The following is a 17,794-nucleotide window of genomic DNA, read 5'->3' on the forward strand; positions in this document are numbered from 1 at the left end:
TAGAACTAAAGCCCAGGCTGCCTTGAAGTCACTGAGGCAGTCCTCCCGGCTTAGCCTCCTGATGTGACCAGGTTACAGAATGAGCCATTAGACTCAGCTTAGACATTTTGGTTTAGTTTTGTTTATTTTTGAGCTAGGGACTCATGTAACTGAGGCAGGATCAAATTTTTAAGCAGCTGAGGATGACTTTGAACTAATTCCTGGTTCTCCAGGTCTCTTAACTGCCAGGGATCATAGGTGTATGTCACCTCACCCAGATTGTTAGATTAGATTTAGATTTAGATTAGATTTTTTTTTTCTGAGACAGGATTTCTCTGTGTAGCTCTGACTGTCCTGGAACTCACTCTGTAGATCATGCTGGCCTCAAACTCAGAGATCCACCTGCCTCTGCCTCCTGAGTGCTGGGTCGATTGTAATTCACTAATTTTATTTCAGACGGGTCTCCACGTGTAGTCTATATGGCCTAGGACTTGCTATGTGGACCAGGCTAGCCTCAGCACTCTGCGGACCCTTGTCTCTACTGCCTAAGAATAAAGTCGGTGCTACCCACCAGGCTTTGCTTGTGGTCCTGTTGACTGCCGGGAGGTCTTGTAGGTCACCCAGGCTAGCACCCAGTGGTGTGAGTGAAGTTCAGGGCCTGGGCCCCTTCAGCACTCATCAGAAAACTGAGGATATAAGGTCTGGTGTGCTCTGCCGGAGATGCCGGTCTGTCTGGGACCCCAGCGAGGGTCCAACCTGAGGTGACAGCTGGAATTGCAAGACTGAATTCAAGCCGTTCCTTTAAGTTCCCAGCCCCACTATTCTGGGACCAGCACTGATTAATCTCTGGAGAAACCGAGGTAGGTGGGAGGAGCTTCAGCCGTGGGCGTGGAAAGTGACCCGGGTGAATTCCGGGCTGGCAGCAAGGGTGACCCAGTCCCCGATCAGAACGGGACAGAGGCTGCGCTCAGGGTGCTTGAGGAAGGGCTCCGTGCCGCGGCCCGCGCCCAGGCTCCTGGTCCCCCACCCCCCGCCTGGCTCACGTGGCCGCCAGAGTCCTTCCCACCTTCTTGGCTGGTGTCACTGCCTGGCTCGGGGCTCCCACTTCCCTTGTGGGGACCTCCTGGATTTCCCCTTAGTGGGCAACTTATTAACACAAAAGACCAATCCAGTCTGCTTGGGTATTCAAAAGTACTTTTTATTTGTATTCTGGAGACGGAGTGTCACTACCTAGCCCCGGCTGTCCTGGAGCTCTGTAGCCCAGGCTGGCTTCGAACACAGCGAGATCCACCTGCCTCTGCCTCTCCAGGGCCGGGATCAGTGGCGACACCACACCCAGCCGAACCGTGCTCTAATTCGGTTTGTAAACATGCGCTGGAGACGGGAGGGGTCGATGCCTTGATGTAAAAAACAAACACATTGGGACAGTCTGAGAAATATCGATGCATGCATGATTAACAGTAATAACAATGAATGAAAAATACCCTCAAGTAAGACCCCGGACATTTGGAGGCCGACATCCCATGCGTTCCACCAGAAGCGGTGCAGAGGGGTAAACTGAGGCCTGGGTTCGCTCTCATTCCCGCTCGGCCCCCTCCCGCAAGCCGCGGACCCGGCAGGCCCAGTGACCCTGGACGTCGCTGGTTCCTCCTCTCCCTTCCCCTCCCTCTCCCACGACCGGAGAGGAAGTGGAGAGAAAAGGACGTGGGGGCGAAAGAGGAAAACAGAGACGACGCTGGGTGGACCCGCGCCCCCACCCCACCTCCGTCCTGCCCCCGGGTGGCTCGCTGGGCGCCCCGGCAGGGTCCGAGTCCACGCCCCTCCCCAGGCGGGCCAGCCGCTCGGCCGCGGGGAAAATTACAAGGCCTGGAAAACAACCGACCTTCCCCGCCCCTCGCCAACCCCTTCCCCGCGCTACGCCCCTGGCACAGCCGGGTGGAGGCGACTGTTTTATGTAATCGCGGGGCGGCAGGTTTGCTGGCTGGCGGCAACGGAGAGGGAGGGACCCCCCCCAGCTCAGCGGCCACTCCAGGCCCTGGAAGCCTCCCCTGGGGGGTCCCTGGCTCGGCTTTAGGTAAACCAAGGCTCAGATGGGGGTAGGAGGAGACCCGACGCTCTAAGCCAGCTGGCTGCACTTGCAAACAGCTTCCCCTCCTCTGGGTCCCTCGCAGTTTGGGTAAACTGAGGCTTATGGCGGGGGCTGGGGGACCCGGGGCTCAGATGCGGACTCCTGGTGCTTGCAAATTCCGGCCTCTTCCTCTCCTGGGTTGCTCGCACTTCTTGGGTAAACTGAGGCCCAGGGTGACCGTAACGAAAGCTGGATCTTCGAGGCAACCTCGCGGTGCTTGCAACAGCCCCTTCCTTCTCCCTCTCGTGCCTTGCAACGCTTGGGTAAACTGAGACCCGGGGGAGGGCGATGAGGAACCGGGCGGTAGCCCTGGCGGCCCGGTAGAAAGGTGCGGAGGCAGGGGGACCGTCACTTCCTCGCCTTGCCCTCAGTTCCCCGGGCCCGCGCGCCCCCCGCGCCCCAGCGGCGAGTCCTAGGGGTGCGACCCGCGCTCCCGCCCCCGCTGCCAACCCGCCCCGGGCGCCGGGGGCGCATCCCGCGCCCCCTGAACCCCGCCCTGCGCGCACAGGCGGGGGCTGTTTATCTGGGGCCCCCACCCCCTGCACCCGAGGGGCCCCTGCCGCCCGCCCCCAGCACCCCGGGGTGCTCGGGGCCGCAGATAAGCCAGCAGCCTGGCACGGCGCCGCGCGCGGGGCGGAGAGGTCACGGGCTTGGCAGGGGAGGGGCCGTGGGTCCGGGCTGCGCCCCCCGCCCGCTCGGCACCCCCAAATCCCTAATCGCAGCCGGATCTGCTCTCGCGGCGCAGCCCCGCGGGACGTGGCAAGAGCCGACCTGCAGAGCCTGTTCTGGCCGCGGCGGTCGGGGGGGCGGGCTGGGCGTGGGGTGCCAGCGCTGCGGCACCTTTAAGACGAGGGAGGACCCCTCTTGCCCTCGGACAAACCAGGAAGGGAGTCGCGAGCATCATACGGGGCTTTGCGTACTGTACGGCTACTGTAGGGCAGTGACGCCGCCGCCGCCCGCCCGAGCGAGGTCCGGCCGCGGGCAGCCCCGATCGCGCGTCCTGCGGGCCCGGGTCCCCGCGAGGTAAGCGGCCGCGCCGCGGGCACCTCTCCGCGAGGTGGGCTTTGTTGTCCTTCCTTTCCCTGTTTTCTCTTAATTTAAATTTCCCTGCGGGGTGGGGACGCGGCCGGGGGCGCAGTGCGCACCCCGAGCGCCCGTACGGAGTGGAGCCGGGCTGCCAGCGGGGTCGGGGCGCCCCCGCAGCTCGGGGGTCCCGGAGGCCAGGAGGCGCCGGGCCGCAGCCGGAGGCCACTGAGGGGCGCTCCGCCCGGGCCCCTCCGGGGCGAAGGGCACGAGCCCGCGCCCGCTCCCCCCTCCCAGTTCGCGCTGCACGGCCTCGGGGCTCCCGGCGCGCGGGCTGCGGGGGAGGGGAGCCGGGCCGCACCGAGGGCGGAGGCGGAGGCAGAGGGGCGCGTCGCGTGCTAAGTTTGCACTGGGGCCCGGGGCGCTCGCCGATCCCCTTCCCCAGTGGTCGTGGGCAGGCGGGGCGGGGGTGGGGGGCTATCCGGGACTCCGCGCAAAGGTCGGAGTCGGCCAGGACCGAGCGCTGTGGGGGAGGGGGAGGGGGCTGAAAGGCAGGGAGGGGGGCTTTGCAAAAAAAAAAAAAAAAAGAGCGAGAGAGGCGGGGGGAAGGGGTGGGGTGTCCGGGGGGGCGGGCGCGGCCTCTCGCGGTTCTCCTGGGCGCTGTAGTTCTTTCTGGTAAGTTCATTGGCGTCTTGGAAGGTGGTCGGGAAGTCCGAACTACAAATCCCAGAATGACCCGCGATAGCGACGGCTCAGGGAGGGGCGTTGCGGAGGAGGGGCGGTGAGCGGCGGACCAGAGGGCCAATAGAAGCGACAAGCTGTCCGGCGCGGCGCGGCATGGGGGCGGAGCCTGCGTCGAGGGGCAGGTTCCTGAGAAGGGGGCGGGGCTTCCGCGGCTCCCTCGTCGGGGGCCGGTGGCGGCCTCGGCTTCCGGCTGCCGCCCCTCCCCTCCTGTTGTGTAACCGTCCCTAGCCCCCCCTCCGTTTCGATATTTTATTTTTTCCCCCTTTCCGTTTAGTTCCGGACGCTCCGGGACGAGCAGAAAGGTTCCTCCGCAAGACAAGACATTCCCTCCCCGGGGGAGGGTGTGGTGTCGGGGCCTCGGGGCTTCAGGCGAGGCCGGGGATGCGCGGCCTGGCGCGGGCCGGGCCGGGCGCGGGGGAGGTGACGGGCGGACCCAGATCCGGGGTAATTTGCATCGCCCTCCCCCCAGCCCGGGTGGGGATTGGCCGGGCGGCGGCAGAGGGTGGCGCGGGGCCGGGCTCAGCGTCGCCCGCCGGGGCTCGGAGCCGCCAGCCCGCCGCAGGCATCGTCACGGTCGCCGGGGCCCGCGCGCCGCCCGGGAAGGAGGTAGGAGCCGCGCGGCCTGGGCCGCCGTCCCTTCCCTCCCTCCCTCCCTCCCGGTCGCCATCGCCACCACGTGCGCCCCGTTCTCCCCGCCTGGCACCCCGGGGTGCTCCTTGAGTGGCGGAAGTGAGCGGGGACAGATGGCTGCCCCGTCCCTCTCCCCCGGAGCAGACCCTTAGCCCGCGCCCATGGGTGACAGACCTGGCGGAAACCCCGTCTCCCCCTCCTTGCCACAGCTGCTTCCCCCGGCGAGGGCGACTCCGGCCTCCGGTGTCAGCCGGCCAACCCCTCCGCCTTCCCCCAGCCTGGGCCAGGGCGTCACCCTGGGCGGCCGCTCCCACGCTGAGGAGGGGGAGCCCCCCCCCCCGGCCACCGGGACGATTACTTGCAATTGGCAGGGCTGCGGTGGGAGAGGTCCCCCAAGGCCCTCCCTCTCCCCCTCGCCTCAGGCTAGGCCCTGGTTCCCCCAGTCGGGGGACATCTGCGCATCCCAGGGTCGCCTTCCCCCACCCCTTTCCCGGAGGGACCCGAGTGACCCCCCCAGCTGGGCCCTGGCACCTCTCCGGGGCTGGGCTCGGGGCTCTGTTTACCGGCAGGCATCGCTGTGGAGACGGCCTGGGGGAGGGAGGGAGGGGACACGCTGCGCTGGAAGAGAGGCAGGAAACAGGATCCAATGGGGACACTGAAATTTTAATTTGCCGGTCATTTTGGGGGTGGGGGTATTTATTATTTAGTTGAGACTGGCCGTGGCGGAGGCGAGTCAGTGCCTGGCCCGGGCAGCCACACACCGCTGCTCTCGGGAGTGTTTGGGGGACACTGAGGCCTGAGAGGCAGGCCCGTGTGGCCCTGTGGGGACGGCTGTTGGGCAGGAGTTCCCGTCCTTGTGCCTTTGGGTGCATTCTGTTCTCTTCCTTGAGGCTGCGTGACCTATGGCTCGGCCCTTGTCACAGAAGGAAACCGAGGCTTGGAGTGGGGAGGTTCCCTGTGAGCCAGGGTCTTTGCGGGGGGCCGAGGGGTGGACTCAAGGTCACTTCCCTGGTGGTCCTCCCTCTGGGGGTAGGGGGTCTTCCCGGAAATCCTGGGATGTTTCAGGGGTATCTCTTCCAAGAGATCCAGAGGCCGGTGTTGGGGCCTGGATGCAGTGACTGACACCTGTCACCATTATCGGGACTCTGCCCGTGACATTGAGCCCAGAGAGGGGTAGTGAGACTCCAAGGTCACACAGTTGGAACCCTAGCCCTGCCCTCCCCCCCATGCATCTGCCACCCTGTGGACTGGGCACCTGGTGGGCTGTGCGTCTCACCCCAGAGCCACGGTTCCACAGCTCCATACCTGGTCCCCAGATCTGGGGGAGCTGTGGTTTCTTGTGACCATTCCAGAAGGGACAGAAGTCACCTTCCCAGGGCCTGCCATGGGGAGGGGTCCACAGGTGACTTCGGCCGGGCTGGCCCTCGAGTGTTGTCTCCCAGTCCACCCCCATGAGCTTCCTCTGCATCCTCTCAAGTTCCCTGGGGCCAACTCCGGGCACCCCAGGGTCTGCTGGGAGTTGGGCGTGGGTCTCTGCCATCTGAGCCACCTTGGCCTTGCCCCAGGCTCCCGACGCAAGGCCATCATAGGCCCTGCAGGAGAGCAAGCTGAGGCGGGGTCTGCCACCCACACAGAGGGGCCATATTTCCTCCTCTGCCTCAGTTTCCCTGACCGCGTCCTCTTCTGGACTTCCCGAGGCCAACCTGGAACAGGTTGGAGCGACTCTGCCTTACTGGACTTGCGGAGGGGCCGCCGGCAGTCCCTGGGTGATGCCCCATGACTTAGGCGGAGGCCAGGGCCCCTGTGCCCTAAGCTCCCTAGGGGCTGTGTCGGGGGAGGGGAGAGGCCCTGGGAACAAGTTAGGCAAGACCAGCCAGGTTCAAATTCCAGCTGGCTCGGTAGCCCTGCACCGCTGCCTCCCCTCTGATTGGGTCCCCGTGTGTCGGGACCCCGTCCAGGGAGTGTCCCATGCTCTCGGGTGGGATGCGGCGCCTTCTCCACCGCCACCTCGGGGTCCCGTCTCTAAGCATCTGCCATGCGGGATCGGGAGTGTGGCCTGGGGACCGGCCCCTCCATCTGTCCCCTCAGCAGGCTGGGGCTGGGCCACTCGGTGACTGTCCCCGCCCACACCTTTCTGGTTTGACGGGAAACAGGCTGGGGCCACCTTGAGCCATGATGTGTCTGAAGGGAAGGTGGCCTGTCCTGCCAGGGACCTGGGAGGGGACTCCAGGTGGCAGGAGGGTCCTGTAGGTTCCCTCGGTTGCTTTTTGTGGGCATCCTGGATGGCAGGTACAGCCAGGCTCGGTTCCGGCAGGAGGGGACAGGGCGGCCCGGTCAGCCTTGGTTGCCCCCAGCGTCAGGAACCTCACTCCCTCCACTGCGGGGAAGGTCCTGGCTTCCACTTGGAACTGGCCTAGGCCTCGCTTGTGGCCTTCCTGGATGAGTGGCACTCAGAGCGTGGGAACAGGGTGGGCCTCGGCCCCACCCTGGAGCTGGGCTCCCCACAGGCCTGCCTGTCCCCGCCCCCACACGCACACACTTCCCACTGGGCCGGCTGCCTTCCTGCCTCTGGCCCTTTAAGGCCCCGGCAGGAAGCCCCTCCCCATTATGGCAGTAAATGCTCAGTAAGTGGCTGGGCCTGCTCGAGCCCTGCCTGACCCTCTGTTGCTGCCTGGTTGAGTTGGACTGGCGGTCCGGGGGCCTCCCGTGCACCCCCACCAAATTCCTGTCCCATTAGACCAGGCCAGGCGGGCGCTGGCATCGGGTCAATGCTCCGAAACCCATGGGGACCAAACTTGCAACATAGGCTGGGCGGGCGGGAGCGCCGGGCACAGCACCTGCAGCGGGCTTGCTGTGTGACCTGGGGCTGCTGCACCCTCTCTGGGCCCAGTGGAGGCAACTGTGGGGAGCCCCGTGTCCCCAACAGTTGGTGGGCACCGCAGCAGGGGCATGCTGTGTGGGCTCAGGCCACAGCTGGGCGCTTGCTGGCCAGACTCCCCAAGGAAACTGAGGCTCAGAAGGGCGGGGCCTCTGGCAGGAGCTCATCCAGGAACCCTGGCAATGGAGTGTGGAAGGTGGGTGGGGTGGAGTCTGACCTCTCATCAGCCGGCCCCGCCCCCTGGGCCGTGCAGGAAGGTGGTGGGTGGCAAGGTTTCTGCCCAGCCCCTTCCCAGAAGCCCCTCTTCCTTCCTGAGGGTGGGGACCTGGAGGCCAGCGCCAGCCTTCACCTGTGTGACCTTGGGAGACCCCAGACCTAGCCTTCCACTTCTACCCCACCTCCACCCTGGCTCAGGTCTGTCCCCACGCCTTCCTGGGTGCTGTGTGACCTTGGCTCTCCGCGCTGTCTCTGGGTCTGTCAGGGCTGTGGAAGAAAGACGGTTAGGAGGAGGACGCCTGGTCAGTTCCTGAACCTAACCCTCAGGAAAGGGAGGCAGACGGTCTGCAAAGTTGCAGCCGGTAACCCTGGGTTAGAGGTGGACCAGCCGCGGTCCCCTGATACTGGGTGTGCCAGCCTGCCGGGTGGGCGGAGCAGGGCGTGGGCCCGGGTCTTTGGTTCATCTGACCTTTTGCTGTGACCCTACTATATGGCCTGGCCCCAGGAGAGGGTGCCCCACCTCTCCAACCCAGAAGGGGCCTGCCAGGGCCTGCCCCAGAAATCTCCCGGAGGCAGGCGCAGGCGGGAGCTGTCGTGCGGGACCCCAGTGTTGGGAAGGTCTCCCTGAGGAGGGACGTAGCCCTGGAGCTGGGCAGCCTCCGCTCGTTCAGGGTTGAGCCGGTGTGGGTTCCTGGCACCCTGTATGCTATGCTCCAGGAGGCGGGGCTGGGTCTCAGGGCCTGTTCCTTGCCTGAGTGAGGCCCTGGAGTTCCAGACAGTGCTGAGGTCCTAGAGCTCTTGTTCCTGGAGAAACAGGGGTCGCCTGTCTGCAGGGGCCCTGGGACCCAGGCACGCTGAGGAGGTGACAGCTCTCTGTCAGGTGGTCTATGTGATGTGATTCAGGGCTGGCTCCTGTCATCCTGTCTCCCGGGCCTGGCCCAGCCACGACCTGCAGGCTGGAGCCCGGGTTCCTTCGCACTTAAAATAGGGCTTCGGCAGCCCCTGGCCCTGGAGCTCCGTGCCTGGTGCAAAGCCAGGGTGGCTGTGCCCAAGGCGACAGCCAGGCTGACTCACTTGGACTTTTTCAGGCCCTGGGGGCCCCTGAGGGACACCTCTCAACCATCCCCAAAGAGACCTGGGTCATCCTGGCTGGGGGACGTCTTTGGGGTCATGTGCCCCTCCCTCTCGGTGGCAGGCAGTGGCGGGAGGGAACAGGCTGGTCTCGTCTGCCCACATGTTCCCCGGGGCCAGACGGCAGATGGTGTCAGAGGGCTCCTCGAGGCTTCCCAGGGCTGTGCCGGCGTAGGGCTCCCCCTCTGGCCCCTGGTCCCTGCAGTCACATCTGAGCCTCCTCCCCTGTGCGGGGGTGAGGGGTGGGCTCTGCTCAGGCAGCTGGTGGGGCGGGGAGAGGGTGGGCGGTGGCTGAGGGGCACAAAGGACTCTGTGTCACGGCCACTCCTATGGGGAGAGACCCACCATGGACGGTGCCTCCCTTTTGAACTTCTGGGTGAGGGCCAGGCCAGGCAGGGGACAGGAGGAGCCCAGAAGTCTCGGGAGGCTGAGGCGGGTGTGGCTTGGGCACTGTCCCTTCTGAGGACAATGTCCAGTGGCCCGGGCCTTACAGTGGCAGGTAGGAGGACCCGGAGGAATGTGGGCCTTGTTGGGTGGCGCGGGCAGCCTGGTTCCCGGGAGAGGGCGGAGGGTTGCACAAGGCTGTGGGCAGATGAGTCACAGCGTGGGGGTGGGGACGGGTGGGACAGCCTGGTACCCCCTGCCAGGCTCCTCTAGGGATGGCTGCCCATTTGCTAGGAGGAGAGACTGGGGTCTGGTGCGTGCTGGGTGCCGTCCCGTGGGGCGTGGCCTGGCTCTAGTTAGGTGTCCCCTGTTACTCACTGGCTGGGTCTGGCCTGGCCTCACTGGGGTGTGGACGGGTGGCTTTCCTCCCCAGAGCCCAGGACTGGTCTGCAGGCACAGGGAGTCCCCATTCATTCTCTGGCCTCTTCCTCTACCACGTCCCGGGGCAGGGAGGTATGGGAGTTCCCCTGGGGAAACTGAGGCTGGGGAGACCCGGGAGAGTCCCCTCCTGATGGCCACCCCTCCCTGCAGGTGTTGGCGCGGAAGATGGCTGGCGGCGTGGACGGCCCCATCGGGATCCCGTTCCCGGACCATAGCAGCGACATCCTGAGCGGCCTGAACGAGCAGCGGACGCAGGGGCTGCTGTGTGACGTGGTGATCCTGGTGGAGGGCCGCGAGTTCCCCACGCACCGCTCGGTGCTGGCCGCCTGCAGCCAGTACTTCAAGAAGCTGTTCACGTCGGGCGCTGTTGTGGACCAGCAGAACGTGTACGAGATCGACTTCGTGAGCGCCGAGGCGCTGACGGCACTCATGGACTTCGCCTACACGGCCACGCTCACGGTCAGCACGGCCAATGTGGGCGACATCCTGAGCGCAGCGCGGCTGCTGGAGATCCCGGCCGTGAGCCACGTGTGCGCAGACCTGCTAGAGCGGCAGATCCTGGCTGCCGACGACGCCGGCGACACGGGCCAGCCCGACGGGGCAGGACCCACGGACCAGCGCAACCTGCTGCGTGCCAAGGAGTACCTGGAGTTCTTCCGCAGCAACCCCATGAACAGCCTGCCTCCTGCTGCCTTTCCGTGGTCCGGCTTCGGGGCCCCTGAGGACGACCTGGATGCTACCAAGGACGCCGTGGCCGCCGCCGTGGCCGCCGTGGCCGCGGGTGACTGCAATGGCTTGGACTTCTACGGCCCGGGGCCCCCGGCCGAGCGTCCCCCCACGGGCGACGGGGACGAGGGCGACAGCACCCCGGGGCTGTGGCCCGAGCGGGACGAGGACACCCAGGCCGGAGGCCTCTTCCCGCCGCCCGCGGCCCCACCGGCTGCCACACAGAATGGCCACTATGGCCGTGCAGGGCCTGGGGAAGAGGAGGCGACGTCGCTGTCCGAGGCGGCCCCCGAGCCCGGCGACTCCCCAGGCTTCCTGTCGGGCGCAGCCGAGGGCGAGGACGGCGACGCGGCCGACGTGGACGGGCTGGCGGCCAGCACGCTGCTGCAGCAGATGATGTCGTCGGTGAGCCGGGCAGGGGACAGCGACGAGGAGTCGCGCGCGGACGACAAGGGCGTCATGGACTACTACCTGAAGTACTTCAGCAGTGCTCACGAGGGCGACGTGTACCCAGCCTGGTCGCAGAAGGGCGAGAAGAAGATCAGGGCCAAGGCCTTCCAGAAGTGCCCCATCTGCGAGAAGGTGATCCAGGGCGCCGGCAAGTTGCCCCGCCACATCCGCACGCACACTGGCGAGAAGCCGTACGAGTGCAACATCTGCAAGGTTCGCTTCACCAGGTGAGCCGCGCTGGACCCGGAACTGGCAGAGATCCTCCTGCCTCTGCGGTCCAAGAGCTGGGGAGGGCGTGGGGCCCACGCAGGGCTCCAGCTAGCGGTTGTGGGGTGGGATGCTGCCGTGGACAGATGCCAGACTCCCGCGAGGCTTCCTGGGGTAGTTCAAGGCAGAGAAAGCTGTGCCCAGGCCCTGAGGTCAGTTAGCTTGCAGTCTCAGGGCTCAAGCTGTAGGTGTGGAAATGAGAGTTCATGGGCCAGGGGCTGTGATTGGGTCTGAGGTTTCCAGAGGTGGCTCCTGAGCTGTGTGGACCCACAGCAGGCTAGACAGGTGTGGTGCGTGTGTGTGCGCGCGCGTGTGCGTGCGTGTGTGCGTGCGTGCGTGTGTGTGTGTGTGTGTGCGCGCGCGCGCGCACTGGGGGGTTGACTGGCAGGCAAGGGTGCAGTCGGGGCGGTGACTCAGCGTTACCCCCTGCCCTGGGGTTCCCCAGCCACGCCTACCCGGCCTGAAGAAAGAAGCCATTGTCCTAACTTCCGCGCCCCACCCGGCCCCTCCCATCATCCTTGCCCCCCATCATCCTTGCCCCTCCCATCATCCTTGCCCCCTCCCCAGAGGGTGTGGCAGGGCTGCCGTGCCCAGGAGTGCCAGGTGGGGACAAAGAGCACCATGAGTGGCAGTTGCTTTAGTGGGTGAGACTCGGGGTGGGTAGGCTCCTCCCCGGGAGTGTCCTGGGGTACTGGGCCCTGCTTCGGATCCTAGTCTCTGAGGAACCCGCACGGGGGAAGTCGTGGGTCGTCCCTCTGCCACCCAGCGCGGCCCCTTCTCCCCAGGTGTAGCCCCGGCCCGTCTAGGCTCCTCCTTCCTCTCAGAGACTTGAGGTCCAAAAGGGGGTGCCTGGTGAGGCCTTTTCTCCCAGGCCTGCCTGCTTGCCCCTTCTCCAGGGCCTCCCCCACCCCCGCCCCTCACCCCCACCCCATAACCGCCCCCCTCCAGGCCTGGAGCCCAGGGGCCCCTGTGACTCACAGTGAGCGTTGAGTAAGCCCGTCCTGTGGCAGCCGGGGCTATAATTACCCAGGCCAGGGCTTGGGGTGGTGAAACTGAGTCCTGCCTCCCGCCCACCCCCCCTCCCTGTGTGGCCCCTGCTCTGCTGTGCAACCCTCGGTCAGTCAGCTCTCCCCTCTGAGCCTCCCGGGGAAATCTCCGTACACTAGAGAAACTTTAACCACTGGGGTGCTGGGCAGGAGGGGCCTATACAGGGGCACAGCCGAAACTCCGATACTGGGTGGTACCTTGGGAGGGAAGTATGCAGGGTGAGGCGTGGTTCATCTCATCCATGTTGTCTTGGTACCACTGAGGGAGAGACCAAGGTCTGGAGCAGAGGGCCGCTGGCCATGTCCTTCACCGCAGTAGGGAGCAGTGGAGGGCACAGGAGGGTGGCCTGGGCGGTGCCACAGACAGAGCCCAGCAGGAGCCAGGTCCCGGGGGCCTGGCAAAGGCGCAGGGGCATCCCGAGTGGGGCCATGGGGACTGAGTAGGAGTTTACCAGTCCTCGCCGTCAAAGAAGCTGTCGGGTGCTGGAAGGCTGGGAACCCGAGGCCAACCTGGGTCACATGCCTCAGAAAGGACAGACACAGCTAAGAAATGCCACACGAGTCAGGTACAGGGTGAACAGAGTGGAGACAGGTGGGAGACAGGGACTAACGCAGTAAGTCAGCTGCTCAGCGGGCAGATGAGCTCGCCCTCTTTGCGTGAGAAGACCCTTACACTTGGGTAGTCTTCGGGGTAGTGACTGACGCCCATCTCCCAGCACCCAGGAGGCTGAGACAGTAGGACGGTGCCTTCCAGGCTCTCTCAGGAGTGCAGGGGTGCGGACACTCACTACTCAGAGCGGCAGAGGGAGAGTCAGCAGACACGCCGAGGGAGGCTTTGGGGTGTGGAGGGCAGTGGTGCTGGCTTGCTGCGGGGGTTCAGGAGGCCCCTCAGGGTGGTTTGGGTGGGAAGACTGTCTTTCCATGCACGCCTTTGGGGTGTAGGACTTTCGTGTGAGAGGAGGCCTCTCTGTGTATAGACCAGGCTGTCCCAGAACTGGCTGTGCAGCCCATGCTGGGCTCCAACCCACACACGTGCCTCTGCCTCCCTAGTGCTGGGGTTGACGCGCACTCTTGAGGACACAACTCGTACAGTTGTGAGCGGAGCCTTAGTGCCTGAGCTGTGGCCCAGGTATACAACCCTTTACGGGCCAGAACGCCCGCTATAGCTCTGGCCCCTCTTCCTGGTGGCATTCTCGGCCTGGCACCCAGCAGGTGCCCAGTAAATAACATTGGTGCGAAGAGGCACACCCCCACCCTTACCGGTCTCTGCCGGCTGTGGCAAGGAAAACGGTCACTTTATTTAGTTTAGTGTTTTCCAGGGGTTGCAGTGACGTCAAGTGCGGGCTTTGGCTGAGGTGTTGGGGTGGCTGGGGTCTCCCAGCACCTGCTGACTGTGCCCGCCCCCCACAGACAGGACAAGCTGAAGGTGCACATGCGGAAGCACACGGGGGAGAAGCCGTACCTCTGCCAGCAGTGCGGCGCGGCCTTCGCGCACAACTATGACCTGAAGAACCACATGCGCGTGCACACGGGGCTGCGGCCGTACCAGTGTGACAGCTGCTGCAAGACCTTTGTGCGCTCCGACCACCTGCACAGACACCTCAAGAAGGACGGCTGCAACGGGGTCCCCTCGCGTCGTGGCCGCAAGCCCCGTGTGCGGGGTGTGCCCCCCGACGTCCCCACTGGGGCCGCTGCGCCCCCTGGGCTCCCTGACACCCCGCGCAACGGCCAGGAAAAGCACTTTAAGGACGAGGATGAGGACGAGGATGAGGCCAGCCCCGACGGCTCGGGCCGCCTGAATGTAGTGGGCGGCGGCGGTGGCGATGGTGCAGGCGGCCCCGCGGTGGCCGCCACGGAGGGTAACTTTGCAACCTGACTTGTACTCAAAACAAAACAAACCAAAAAACAAAACAAAGAGAGAACAGAGAGAAACCACACCCCCCCAGCACCACAGCTGTCTGTCCAGACGCCCTCCATCCATCCACGCGCGGACCTGTGTGCGTGTATATATCCATGGCCGTTGCGGGCACGCCTGCCTCTCAGATTCTTAGGACGTGGCCCCACCCGCTCCCATGCTCCTCGCCCCGTCCGCGTGGGGTCCCACCCCGGGGGTTCCCTGCCTGCTCCTGGCTAAGGTGAGGGTGATGGGGACCCCCAGGACAGGCGCCCGGCTCCTTGCTGGTTGGTTTTAGGGGTCTCAGACAGACCTTAAATGCTTTCTGTCCACAGTGAGTGGACGTTAAAATGGTCCCCGGCTCCCCACCCTCCTTCCTCAGGGCACTTACTAAAGAGGGGGGTGTCCCCTCGGCCTCCCCGCTCCCGCCCCGCCGTGGCCTCGCACCTCTGCACACACCCTGGCCACCACTGATACACAAGTCTATTTATTCCCTATCTGGGTGGCCGGAGCTGGGGTTTGGGGGGCCGCCGGGGCCCCGCCACCCTCTTTCACGGCACTTACACCTGGCGGGGTCCTCGGAGCCACTGCTCAGGGTGACCCCCCACCCTCCTGTCTCCGCTAGCCGACCTCTTCACCCTGCGCCCCACTTTTTAAAGCACTTTTTAGATCTATTTCCCCTTTTCCTCCTTAAAGACAGTTTATATAGAGATATAGAGAGAGATATATATAAAATATCCTTTTTCTCAGAGGAGCCGGCAACAGTTTGGGGGAATGTAGCCAAGATCTGAGGGAACCCCAGAACTCAGGCAGGGACAGGGGAGGGGGCAAGAGAGGCCACAGCTTAATATCACAAAACAGCAATAAAACCCCAGGATTTTAGTAAACACGAAGGCAGAACATAAAAACTTTAAAAAAAAAATGAGCAAAAGCGGCGACAGCCACGAGGGGATCTTGGCACTTTGTAAATGAACGGGTACTTTTCATTCTTACTTAAGAAATGTTTACAAGTTGCACCCAGCTTCTATGAAAAATTGGAGAGAGAGAGAAAGAGAGAGAGAGAGAGAGAGAGAGAGCGCGCGCGAGCAAGCAGTGGAAAGTAAGTCAATTTATTTTTGTATAAAATAAAAGAAACCCAACCCATTGCTCCGGTAGAATCCACGTGTGTTCCCGAGGCTCAGGGCGGGAGGCATCCTCCGAGGGAAGGGACCTAGGGTCCCGAGTCTGCCAGGCCCCCTCCCTGACCCCAGCTCACTGATTTTCTCCTGTCTCCGTTGGAGACACAGGCCCGGGCAGCTGCTGCCCCCTCCGGCTCGCCAGTTTGCTTCCCAGCTCAGGGATGTCCCCGAGAGAGGGCTGGCTTCACGCCAGCCAGATCCTGCCCGGCCCCCTTCCCGTGTGACGGTCCCCCTAGGCACCCCCTCTTTTTACTCAAAGGCACTGACTGTAACCCAGGGGCTGGCACCTGGCCCCGTACGCCCCAAACTCCGGCTTTACCCCAAAGGCCCGGTGTGACCGAGCCACAGGCCACGGACGGCCGGGGTTAGGGGCGTCGCTGCCGGGTGCCAGCGCACATGGAGGCGCCCCTGTGTCCGTCTGTTGACAAAACGACCTTTTCCTTGGTTTTAAAGGGAAGCCCCGTAAGAAGGCCACTTTCCAGTCTCTAGCAGAGAGGGTTTCCTTCTCATCCCCTCCCATCCTGCTAGTTCCCCCAGATGTCTCAGGATCCCCCCTTGGGGCCAGCAGAAGGGGCGGCCCAGGGGCGGGGTGGTGCTGGCCTCCCTCGCACCCACTCCCACATGAGCGTGCCGGGAGCCGTGCTGTGGCGAGCAGAGCCCAGCAGCCCCCACTCCTGCATCCTCGCAATAAAACCAACTAGTCACGTCATCCTGGCCAGTGGCCACCAGACTTGGGCCGGTGGGGCCCTTGGGGACTGGTGGGGGTGCCCCCTAGCCCGCCAGCGACAACGCGAACCCCCTGGGAATTGCACTACCCCCTCGCCCCCGCTCGGCGCTCGCTTCTGCCCTCCACACCCACCTTGCCTTAACCCTCAGCCCGTCCTGGGGCCCGCAACCACCGCATGGACCCAGCGCTGGGACCCCAAGGCCGCTCCCTGCTCCCGTGTACTGCAATCACTGTATATAGAACGCGGATCGATTCTTACAGATTTTTATTCTTTAAATTAAGGCCGTGATAAAAGTTGCCAAAGAGAATTGTGGAATTCACTAGGGGCTCGAGAGGAGGGTGCTGTGGAAGGGGTTTTTTTTTTTGTTTGGCTGTTTGGGGGTTTATCTGTGTGTGTTTGTGTGTGTGTGTGTTTGCGTGTGTGCGTTTGGGTTTTTGGTTGTTTTGTTTTTTGTTTTCCTTTTTTTAATGCCTGGTACCATCAACAAAAAGAAAAGAAATTGGGGAAAAAAGACAACAAATTTGTTACTTCCATTATGGTGAATTTCTGTTGTGTGAGTGTGAGACTGAGAGAGCCCAGTCTGGGGGTACGGGGACCCCAGGATTGGGAGGGCATGCGGCCTGCAGCTGTCCCCAGCTGTGACCTGAGCATAGACCACCCCTGCCGAGTAGTGCTGCGCTTTTGCCTTCCTACCCCTACTGGCCTTTCGAGATTAAGAAAAAAATAAAAAGGCAAAAAAATAATAAAAACGAAAACTCTATATATATATCTACATATATATATATATATAGAAACCAATGAATGTAAATGGCAGAGTTGGCCCAGCCGCGGCCCCGCCAAGCTGGGCTCGAGTGCGCAGAACCAAAGTGGGTGCCCTAGCGGTCACTCGGGGACGCCCCCGGCGTCCCCCGCCCTGTCTCCCTCTTTGCGCACAGCTGACCTTCCTTGAGGGTGCTCCAGCGGATCCCCTGGGTGGGCGGCCAGGGACGGGCACAGCAGCAGCCTTGCAGCGGGCGGACCCCAGGCTGGCTGTTCAGGGTCCTGGGTGTCTTCGGTGCAAGTAGCAGGGACTGCAGGGGACACAGGTCGAAAGAAAAAATAGAAAAAAAAAACATAAAAAGAACAAAAACCGACAAAAAATAAAGAGAGCAAAATCCTATTTTTTGAGAAAGAAAGATATTTATATTTGCAATTTTATTTTAAAAAGTTATTTAAGCTGAGGAACAGCCTTCCCGGAGTTCGGGTGGCTGGCGCCGGACGGGTCAGGAGTCTTGGGGGGCTCCTCACCCCAGGAACGATTATCTCAGTTCAGAACTAGCTCGCACTAAATAATGACTTCCCTTGGTGGGGGGAGGGGTTTCAGGAGACAGAGGGCCAGGGGAGTCCTGCCCTAGGCCCAGAACGAGGTGCCTTGGATTTTTGGGGCCCAGGCCTGGTGCGTAGGGGTCCGGAGCACAGCACAGACATTCCACTGACTGGATGTAAGAATCTTTATAAAAAGTGTGGGAGGCAGAACGAAAACAAATCAATTGATTAAAAAAATGCACTTTTCGGGGGTGGGGGGACAAGCTTTAAAAGTAATAAAAAACAAACAAAGATTATGAAAAATCCGAAAAAATAGAATTCATTTTTCTTGTACATAAAAGAGAAAACCCAACCACTAAATGCATCCTGTTACGACGTTTCCTTGCCTGGTCTCTGTGTTCTGTCTTGTTTTGGGGGGGGATGTCTCAGACACCCAGTCTCTGCCCAGTTTCACATGTCCTGTGGGTGGAGCCTGGCCGAGGGTCCCATGGTGGGTGGTGGTGTCTTTCCAGACCATTCCTGGGAAAGGACGTGGCCCTTGGACCACCTGTGCTGGTGACCTCAAAATCCCGGGCATTGCAAGCCCTGCGTGGACTGCCTGGACATTAGGGTGCCCCCCACAGGGTGCTGTCCCCCATCTGGGCTC

The 17,794-nt window shown here is 63.1% G+C and overlaps 1 protein-coding gene across 4 annotated transcripts; it reads left to right on the top strand.

Moving 5' to 3' along the window:
• The first annotated feature begins 1,678 nt into the window (after positions 1–1,678).
• Zbtb7a (zinc finger and BTB domain containing 7A) lies at positions 1,679–17,523 on the top strand. Of its 4 annotated transcripts, none has more exons than XM_013123019.3 (3): positions 1,679–2,053; positions 9,705–10,957; positions 13,454–17,523. In XM_013123019.3, the coding sequence occupies exons 2-3, from the start codon at positions 9,720–9,722 to the stop codon at positions 13,917–13,919; spliced, it is 1,704 nt and encodes a 567-aa protein (XP_012978473.1). In that variant the 5' UTR covers positions 1,679–2,053; positions 9,705–9,719; the 3' UTR covers positions 13,920–17,523. The 4 variants fall into 4 exon arrangements, with proteins under 4 accessions (XP_012978473.1, XP_005083325.1, XP_005083326.2 ...); XM_005083268.4 differs by lacking the exon at positions 1,679–2,053 and adding an exon at positions 2,995–3,130; XM_005083269.4 differs by lacking the exon at positions 1,679–2,053 and adding an exon at positions 4,030–4,480.
• The last annotated feature ends 271 nt before the right edge of the window (positions 17,524–17,794 follow it).

The sequence above is a fragment of the Mesocricetus auratus genome, unplaced genomic scaffold (assembly GCF_017639785.1).
Source record: "Mesocricetus auratus isolate SY011 unplaced genomic scaffold, BCM_Maur_2.0 Super-Scaffold_100676, whole genome shotgun sequence".
Taxonomy (NCBI): Eukaryota; Metazoa; Chordata; class Mammalia; order Rodentia; family Cricetidae; genus Mesocricetus; species Mesocricetus auratus.